General features: G+C 44.2%; 2 protein-coding genes across 2 annotated transcripts; both read right to left on the bottom strand.

The window, feature by feature from the left end:
* Positions 1-1792: 1792 nt before the first annotated feature.
* On the bottom strand, positions 1793-5657 carry LOC120811891 (ADP-ribosyl cyclase/cyclic ADP-ribose hydrolase 1). Its single transcript, XM_040167628.2, has 8 exons — positions 5420-5657; positions 4406-4532; positions 4169-4304; positions 3979-4061; positions 2674-2747; positions 2345-2431; positions 2184-2267; positions 1793-2096 (listed from the first exon to the last, which is right to left on the bottom strand). The coding sequence occupies exons 1-8, from the start codon at positions 5605-5607 to the stop codon at positions 2039-2041; spliced, it is 837 nt and encodes a 278-aa protein (XP_040023562.2). The 5' UTR covers positions 5608-5657; the 3' UTR covers positions 1793-2038.
* A 670-nt stretch (positions 5658-6327) lies between these two features.
* On the bottom strand, positions 6328-9447 carry LOC120811807 (ADP-ribosyl cyclase/cyclic ADP-ribose hydrolase 1-like). Its single transcript, XM_078096094.1, has 10 exons — positions 9179-9447; positions 8852-8934; positions 8633-8756; positions 8360-8483; positions 8146-8281; positions 7959-8041; positions 7772-7845; positions 7597-7689; positions 7146-7232; positions 6328-7067 (listed from the first exon to the last, which is right to left on the bottom strand). Exons 2-10 carry the CDS (start codon positions 8877-8879, stop codon positions 6977-6979), a joined length of 840 nt encoding a protein of 279 aa, XP_077952220.1. The 5' UTR covers positions 8880-8934; positions 9179-9447; the 3' UTR covers positions 6328-6976.
* Positions 9448-9896: the final 449 nt, after the last annotated feature.

Raw genomic sequence — 9896 nt, 5'->3', positions numbered from 1 at the left:
TATACACTTGTGTGTCAATACAGTTCACAGTAAATGAAAGACAGGAACTGGCTATTGTCGACATGGTGACTGCTTCTCATCCTCACCTGTGTTCACAGCACCCACTTAAATGCATTTCCACGGCAATGAGCCGCCCTGTGGTCAAATGCAGGAACTGCACGTCCCAAATCATCTGGCGTTTCCCTAAACATGAACAAAAGCCCCAAAACCTGCATTATGGCTCCAACACTCCCCTTTTCCCAAGATGCCTCGCCAGTGAAGATATCAAGTGTGATGTGGATGATAACGTGTGGCCAAATGCGGAAGACCAGGCGGATGGGATTACGTAGGGTTCCATTTACGTAGTATTTTCACTTACAGTAATATAAATGGCAGCTATATTGCATATCGTGCAGTAATGTCCTGTTGCAAATAAAGCCTGCAGCAATTATCTGTCTGCTTTTTTCAATACAGCAACCGTACATTCTATAAAGCTACTACCACTGAGATGTGTCAATCATTAAGAAACAAAATGCCTTTACTGATTCCGATTTATGATCTATGTTCTGAGACACATACTGTACAGTAATTCTGTCTGATGTTGGTGTTTTTATGACATTGTGCTATGATTGCCTAAATGTTCCTGTTGGAAGACAATATGTGTGGGTGTTTTGGTGATGTTTTGTGTATTTTTGTGTTATGACAAATAGTGTTTAGTTAACAATGTGTGATTTTGAGCATGAAATTAACCGTTTTGCCGGGAACTGAAATAATAATGTAATGTAATGTAATGAAATGAAATGAAATACGTTACGTTGGTATATAAAGTACATTCCCCCGTGTAGCCAGCAGGGGGCAGAGTGGCGCTTCACTTTGCTTTACAGGCTTTACAACTACAACGTTGCGAGTGACGTTTCCTCGCGCTGTGGCGCGAGGCGCAAAGAGCAGACGGGTCATTTCTCTCCTCCGGCTCCATCTGATGGCCGGATAACGCATCCCAAAGCAGTGGTTCTCAACTGGTCTAGCTCCGGGACCCCCCATCACCCCTTAATGACAAGCCGCGACCCAAATCGAGGAACATTCTTAACTTCTCAAATTTATTTAATGAAAATATACTGCAGTTTGAACCTGAGATAGTATGGAGACAGAATACGTATACCAACACAAAAACAAGTTTAATGAAAAAACAAAACAGCCAGCTGTTAATTCTAATTTTTATTTTCCCAAGCAAAGGTCGAGAATCACTGTCCTAAATCAGCACAGTTCATCACATCTTAACCGTTTAACTCTGTTTATCTGGTCCAAAATCAAGATCAAGAAATCCATAACTTTGCATTGTGGCAGAATGTCGTGTGTACAGTAATAAACTATAAATTGTGTTTAATTGATATTGCAGTTATTTATAATATAACATGCTAATGTAATAACTAATATCCAATAACACAACACTACAATTCTAACACTAATCATTATCCCATGTATTATAATTTCCACCCCAAGGCCTGCTCTTCTGCTTAAATCAAATAATTTTAATTTTCTTGTGTTGTTATACTTAAGTAAGAAATCTCGCTATAAACATATTTTTTAATTTGCTTAAACAAATCCCCCAAATTCATATACTTTATGAATATTGTGGCAAAAGAAATACTGATTACTAAATAACTATTGACATATAAAAATATATAAATAAACTACATACTGAGTCTCATTCTGTCACACAACTTTAATATACCCCCATTTGTTATTGTTTTGGGGGATTTGTGCAAAATATGTTTCACATAAACAATCAGAAGAAGCTGAAGACAATTTCACATGATGGCATCGTAACATTTTATTAAAAGGCATTTTAAATGTTCCGCCACCAGGCGTGAGGGAGACGCAGCACTGCTGTTTCCCCTCACAACTTAGCATTTAATAAAAACATTATAAAAACGTGTATAGTCATAAAAACTAAAAAGGTAAGAGGGGCTTTTACAAAGCATTTCACATTAAGTCAAACTGGCCGACGTACAAAAAGAATTCACGGCGCATGGCTTCATCTTTCATTATTTTGTTTAGTTCACCAACAGGATCCGCAGGGCTTCTCTGGATGGGAGCTGCAGTCGTTGATCTGAGCCCTGCAGAGAGAGAGAGAGAGAGAGTGACATGGGGTCCACACACTGGACACATGGACACGTCCTCTCACACAAACACGCTGTACGTACTCAGGCACTGCCTTGCAGCTGTACGTAATCCCTCCATCCAGCTTCCTCTGCAAGTCCTTCAAAGACTCGTTCTCGCAGCTCGTGCTGAAGAGGGAACAGAAAACGTGACTTTTGGATCGACGGAGGGAAACGACTCAAATTCAAGGAGGCGGAAATCTTACAGCGAGTTCTCCTGTGTGACCAGGACGACCTTCAGGCTTTGCACCTTGGGGGGGCGGAACCGCGGCACCTCGATGGTCGCAAACACACTGACAGCGAGGACAAAAGAGCAGCTGTTACTCAGCAAGGTGGGAGACAACAACAACAACAACAACAACAGGGAATATCAAAGAAAATGACTTGCACATGTTCCATGGTCTTGATATTCAGAAGTGTGGCTTTTTATTATTTTGAAATGCTTTATTAAGGGACATTAAATAACGTTCCAGCCACAACTACATACTGAGCTTTTCTGTTTTATTTCCAGCTTCAGCTTTTGATAAGCACCCACCTTTTATTATAGAACGGCGTGGCGGCGGCCCCGTTGAGCATCACTGTGACGTCGCCGCAGGCGGCGTCTGCAAACTGAGCAAGAGGACGACTTTAGAGGAAATGCAGCTGTCACGGTGTGGGTTTGTTTCCTGTTTCATTTAGTAGTTTCCTGCCTCTGGTGTCCCTGGGTTAGCTTCACTTCCTGCCCTGGTGTGTTCTCCTGTGGGCGATTGTCTCCCGCGTCCAATCACCTGCACCGTCCCAGTGTCTTTAAACCGTGCGTCTCTTGTCCTGTGTCGGTTCATTGACTTATTTTCCTACGGTGCTGCTGAGTGTCTTGTTTATGGCGCTGAGTTTGTTTGCTTGTGTTCCCCGTCCGTGTTTCTCCCCAAGGCCTTTTTCATTTTTTTATGAAGAAAGTAGTACTTTAAATGTCCGGTCCTGGACTTCACCTTAGATTCCAACTACAGCTCGACGACTTCTTTTGCAGAGTTAATTTAGTGCTGACGGAGTTGCATTTTTAACATACTTAGATCTACTGTTAAAGCCAATAGGAAAACATCAATGGTTATTTATGTATTTTAATCTTTTATTATTGTTGGCAGGAGGCTCAAAATTCCTATCGTTGTTATTTTTAAACCACCAAGAGCTGAACTGTCATTTTAGGCCGGCTGGAGGCAGCAGAAACAAGGACGCTGACAAACATCTCAGTTTAATTTTGAAAGCGTGAACTTTAGCTGTTTGTTTAGGTTGGGAGCCTTATGACTCATATCCATATTCACTAGTCTCAACCAACAACTTAAACCCAAACATTTGGCCCTCGGAATTAAATCTGTGTGTTTTTATTGCTTTGTATTGGGAACTATGGTTAAAAGTGTGTGTATGTGTTGGTGGCTTTATAACGGAATGAGACCCAGACATACCAGACCGTGTGTGTAGGTTCTGGTGTGTGTAGGTTCTGGTGTGTGTTGGTTCTGGTGTGTGTAGGTTCTGGTGTGTGTAGGTTCTGGTGTGTGTTGGTTCAGGTGTGTGTTGGTTCTCGTGTGTGTAGGTTCCGGTGTGTGTAGGTTCTGGTGTGTGTTGGTTCTGGTGTGTGTGGGTCGGCTCGTGCAGGAGAGAGCCCGGCGGTGCGTCTCCATGGAGACCGGCACAAAGCCTCATTGATGAGGAAGCGGGCCGGCTGACTGATTCCTCTCCTCCGCTCTCTTCCTGATCACAGGAGGTGTTTGACCTCGTGCTCCACGTGTGCGTTATTGTGGCCGCTGCTCGAGCACACGTGTGTCGTGTTGTTGCCAGAACCAGAGAGTCCTTGTTGATGACTTACTGCAGCGGAGGCTCCGTTCCAAAAGGAGCGAACGGCGCTGGTTTCACAGTCGGTCCATCCTGGGCAGCCGGTAGCAAACGTTTCTATAGCGACGAGCACAGAGACGACACTTATGTTCACTTGAGTAAAAGAACACAGGAGCCCTGAGACGTCACGTACTGCTAAAGTCTGCACAAACAAAGTGTCTCACCATTGCTGCCCTCCTTTCCGCACCAGGTCTGCCCGTCCAGCACCGATCCCAGCAGGGTGTCCTCCACGGTCTCAAAACACTTTCTCTTCTTAGTGAAGTCATGGACCACAGCCTTCGTTTTGCTCCAGAAAATCCTCTATCCCCCCCGACCCGTCAAAACAGAAACGCACACAAGTTGAACCTATTGTGCTGCATTGATTAAGAGGCGATACCGCGCACGTGACGAGCGGCGTTCACCTGGTTGCATTTGGGTGTGAAGGGGGCGGCGGCGATCAAAGGCCAGTAGGCTGCCACGGGAACTTTGCAAGGGTCCCGTCCCACGTAGGCCTCCTCAAACAGGCCCCAGATCTTCTCACAGTCGGTTCTGGAGAACAAAGCAGACGTCTCAGAGACGCTGATCGGCCCCTTTGTGCTGGGAAAGGTTAAAGTATCGTAGGAGGGTAGTCGCACAATGGAGGCGAGTGTTAACGTGCTCGTGGAGCGGCCTGTGAAGCACGCAGGTGTGTGTTTTGCTTTGCTTGCTCTTCTTATCAATGATTAATTGACCTGATGTTGTTGTCTTATTGACTGTAGTCAAGTCAATATCTACTTTAGATATGATGTGGACATGACCAACAAGGAAGAAGTTTTCAAACAGTTTATTTACAACGGTAGAGATTTTATTGATGGAGTTTTTTTTTTCTTAAGTACGTGCTTCACAAAACAACTCCAATGGAGGACTGAATGTGGACTGAATTCTGTCCCTCGCTGTCAATGAGTCTTGTATCAATGTTATGTTGAATGTTGTAGGAGCGTCTCGTCCCGACCAGCGCTGCGTGTAGTTTAGGACGCCAAAATGATATTATATGTCACTCATTTAGCTTAATCAGTGATTGGCTAAACTGCTTCTTAGACCCGCCTTTTGGGACCTGGCCCAAGTTCAGCTGAGACAGGCGGAAAGGACGTGTAGGAAAAGCATAGATTTTGCACAGATATTTTAATTTACAAATATTATTCCGTGTTTCAGAAACACAATTGTTGACTATTGTATAGTCAATTATATAAAATATATTTGTAATATTCGTCATAATATATATATATATCTTATATATATATATCTTAGAATTACTTATTTACTTACAGCAAATATTGAGCAAATCTTAAAGTGTATTAAGCCAAACTGACTTAAGTCTCATTGCTGCGTGGTTTATTATTATTATTATTATTATTACACTAACCGCTACGTGCACGTACACTGGTTTTTAAACTCACCCATTGAAGTCCTCGCACCTCGCGACGAACGTCTCCTTAAACGTGCGCGTATTCCCCCGCAACGACAGAGTCACCGCCACGGCGACCACGACGCCCAGCAGCACCAGGACCAGGACCGCGACCCCGATGCCGACGAGGCGGCGTCTCCTGCGTATCCTCTCCGCGGGACCGGACTCTGCGCGCTGCATTGCGCCACTTGTTTGCTGTGTAGTGAGACGTCGTGCGGGGCCGCGCTTCTATTTATGGGGAGGGGGGGCTGGTGCACTTGCTGAGCGCGTGCGTTGTGCCCGCAAGCCATGGGGGCTCCCGAAGGGAGTTGCGAGGATGCCAAATAGATCATGTAGATGTGATATATATATATATATATATATATATATATATATATATATATATATATATATATATATATATATATATATATATATAGGACTGAGATGGATGGGCTAAAGCAAAAAAAAAAATCAAGTGTGCCCCCAAACCGAGAACTCACCAAGCAACTCTGTATCTGTGCAGAATCTTTTATATATATATATATATATATATATATATATATATATATATATATATATATATATATATATATACTAACTATATTAGTCATCCGTTTTTTTCTATGCAATAGTCTTTATTTATTTAATAAATATATATATATATATATATATATATATATATATATATATATACTAACTATATTAGTCATCCGTTTTTTTCTATGCAATAGTCTTTATTTATTTATTGCGGACCCTAATTCGTGAATGATATACAACCATTTACTCATTTCCATCAATGGTAAACTTGATGAATGTGACGCAACATAAAGTAATTTTGGACCAGTCTCACCTCCCCTGACTTTGTGGTTTTTAAGTGGTTGCTTAACCTGTCTGCTCTGGTTCTTTCATCTCTGCAAAGTCAGAAATCAAACCGTTTTATTGCCAAAAAGTTAAACACAGGGTGACAGTAAAACACATGACTTGAAAACAGAAAATAGGAAAACTTCCAATAAAATATAACAAACAAACCAGCATGTTATTAAAGTGTATGTACAGGCTTTGTTGATGAGTCCACATGCAGACAGCAGCTCTTTGAGTCCCAATGGGCTGCAGCATCCAGCCGGACGAATTGGGAACCAAACCGTTTGTCCCCACGGAGAGAGCGGAGTCGGCTACAATCTTTCTGGCCCGACTCAGAGACCTGGAGGGGAGAAACTCCTGGAGGGACGGCAGGTTGTAAGCGGCCGGCTCTGGTCCTCGGCCGTGGCTGCAGACGGTGACGGAGGAGCAGAGGGTGGAGCGTTTATATCTCAAAGCTTTGATTCCACCAGGATCTGACAGCATGTGGATGTGTGAGAGCCTTTTAACCCATAATAATAGTCAGATATCATATAGCTGCAGAAAATGGTTTAATTCTCTGACTTGATCGGCTGATGAAATGGAATCCAGTGAAGAGAACGAGGGGCAAACCGAAGCACTTTGCTTCGGGAAATCTTTGAGCTGCCAATTCATTTTTGTCCACCTTCAGTCTTAACAGCCACATGAATCTGTGGGTGATTCAGGCCGACTAGAGGTCGCGTCCGTGCGAGAAGCCGCTTGCACATCGTTGGCAGGAGGACTGCTCGGGGTTCTGAACACACTGAAGGATCATCAGGGTCCTGCGGACAAACATCTATATCAGTACGCATGTTCGAGGGAAGCAACTTGTGTCCTTTCCTTCCACGGACGTCACTTACTCGTCGTTGTGTGTGCAGGTCCAGCGGAAGCCTCTGGACCGCAAGACCTGGATCAAGTCTGCGATGGACCCTTCACTACATGATTCTCTACGGAAGAAGAACCAAAGGGAACTTGAGCTGTTGATTTAAATATTACGTCACCATTCGTAGAGCTGGAACTAATGGCAATAGCAAAGGTTTATTATAGTTAATAACATTCATTTTATTGTTTTTATACTTAAGGTTCAGCTCAAAGCCTTTAAGAAAACCGCCTCAGTTAAGTTCATCCGTTTTTCAAGCAACGATTCACTTCAGCTTTATTGTCGTAGCAGGAAATATAGTCTTCTCATGGGAACACATGGATTTTGGAAGCTGTCCTCTAGAGGCTCCTCTCGATGGGTTAGAGAAGCAAACGTGGAAGATAATAAGTCATGGTGGAGATCCAGCGGTTTACTGCTGTTTTTATCCTCACGTGAAAGGTCCCTCCAGGTTGGTCACCACCTTTATGTTGACGTAATCCACTCTGCAGGGGTCCAGACCGTCCAGTTCGACACTTCCAAACATGCTGTGAAGAAACAAATGTACGATTCATCCATTTTCAACCAACACCTTTAATAAAACACTTGCGTCTTCATTTATTTCTCTACCTTTCCCTGTTGAAGGCGTTGGAAATGGACCCATTCAGCAATACAGTGATGTTGCCGCACGCCATTTCCGCAAACTGACGAATGGGGGAGGAAAGTCACGTTGGGAGAAATGGTCACACAGCCAATTTTGGAGCAGTGTGTCGCACACGAATGACAAACGACAGGTGGGTTTGGACCGTAAACTCACGTTCTGTGAGGCGTGCCTCCACAGGGAATACACTGGGTGATGTGTACTCGCCGCCCAAGGCGGACAGGAACTGAAACCAAAGCCTGCGTGTCAAATTCACAGCTTTTAGTTGAAAACAAGTGGCCCCCACCTGGATGATATTCAAATTTTTAATTCAGTTTCAGCCGTCTCGTTACAAACGAGGTACCGGAGTGTTTCTCCTGTCCGCACCAGACCAGGTCGTTGAACATGAAGCCAACCAGCGTGTCCTCCAAGGTCCAGAAGTGACGCTCCACAGCTGCGTAGCTGTGCATCAGGTTCCTGGTTTTGCTCCAGAAGAGACACTATAGACACGAGGCCAAAGAGGTCATCTAAAGGGGCATCTGTGAATGACGAATGTCCGGTGTGAGAGCCTGTCTCACCGTATTACAAGGCCACGTTTGAGGAATGGCATCGAACATCTGACGGTAATCCACCGTCGCGTTGAACGAGGACCGGAAGACGACCGACTCCTCAAACCGTCGCCAGATCTCCTCACAGTCAATCCTACGCACAGAAGCCTGTCAGGCGGCTGGTCCATTGGCAGAATATCAATTTTCGACTTTTTTCGCTAAAAATAATCTAAATATTAAAAGTCCCACTCGAGGTTTGTAGAAGTGTTGCAATAACGAAAGTCCTTGTGCAACGTACGTTACCTCAAGCTGGGGTTAACTAGAGTGATGTAATTGTAGCACCGTCCAACCACAATGTGCTTAATGTTCGGCGTGGTGCCCAGCTGTGCTCTCAGTTGACCGACGCACAGCTGGCTGATGAAAAACCCTTTGAGAAGAGGAGGATTAAAAACATCTCGTTCAAACGTGCGCAGGGCAAATCAAAAAGGAGGAGTGGGAGATGAATGGGGGAAAGTGACTTGCCGAAGAAAGATGTTTGAAAGGAGCTCATGGCAGCGAGACACCGGAGGGCATCGGCCTCTTGTCGCTACACGCTGTACTCCAGCCTATTGTGGTTAACAGCAGTAAATTGTTACCTCTGATGACAAACACGCTGTTCTCAGGAACTCGCAAGGTGCGTGTTTGCTCTGCATGGTTGACTGACGTGGTATAACCGACGTTTAGCAAACAATAAGACCGTTCATGGGAATTGGTTTCAAGTAACTGAGAACATGCAGTCAGAACACACCGCGAGGAAGTCGGCGCACACTCCCAGTGCTGCAATCCCACAGGAAGGAGGTAAACGCTCACCTTGTTCCGTGCAGAAGGTCAACTTGAGATAAAGGTCTCGACTCACGGGTCACATTTGTGCACAGGCCGAGTCCGGTTGCTCTGCTACGTCCCTGGTTGACGCGAGCGAGGGGCTTGTCTTTGTGTGTCCACAAACACAGGCCACCGAGTCGTACTTTGAGGACAGACGAGATGTTTCTTTTTTTTTTTGTTTACAGCTTCCTGTCGAAAAGAGTAGATCCTCATGACTCCCATTATGGTCCCAATAAGAATCTCCCCACACAGAGTGTGCGCTGTTCTCCGGGTCGTGGTGAGAAGGGCTGGAGGAAGAGTTTGTGGCTGTCTGCATGTTTTGGAAGCCCTGAAAAATGATATTTTTTGGTACTATCAACTTTATTCATAGGGCATTATGAATAAGTGTTGTTTGCAATGCATTTTTCCTGCTGCTTTTTTCACAGGTTAATCGTTCAATGAGAACTGGATTCGTATGTTTATATGTTCATATGCATCAACTAAAGAGTGATTTTCATTCATCAGACTTTTCTTGGAAGGCTTAAAACTAAAAAACCTAAAAGTCTTATGTCTTGTCTTATCTTCTCTGTGAATTTCCTGGCATCACTTGAAATGAGGGGAAGCTCAGTGATTTGTTATGCTTGACCCAAGGTTTCAATGAATAAATATCATGCGTGACGGCAATGCTGGTAATTGTCAGCGTGTGTGTCAGCGTGTGATCGGATGG

The sequence above is a fragment of the Gasterosteus aculeatus genome, chromosome 21 (genome assembly GCF_964276395.1).
Source record: "Gasterosteus aculeatus chromosome 21, fGasAcu3.hap1.1, whole genome shotgun sequence".
Lineage (NCBI taxonomy): Eukaryota > Metazoa > Chordata > Actinopteri > Perciformes > Gasterosteidae > Gasterosteus > Gasterosteus aculeatus.
Note: the sequence above shows the minus strand (reverse complement) of the source record. Positions and strands in the feature narration are given on the sequence as shown.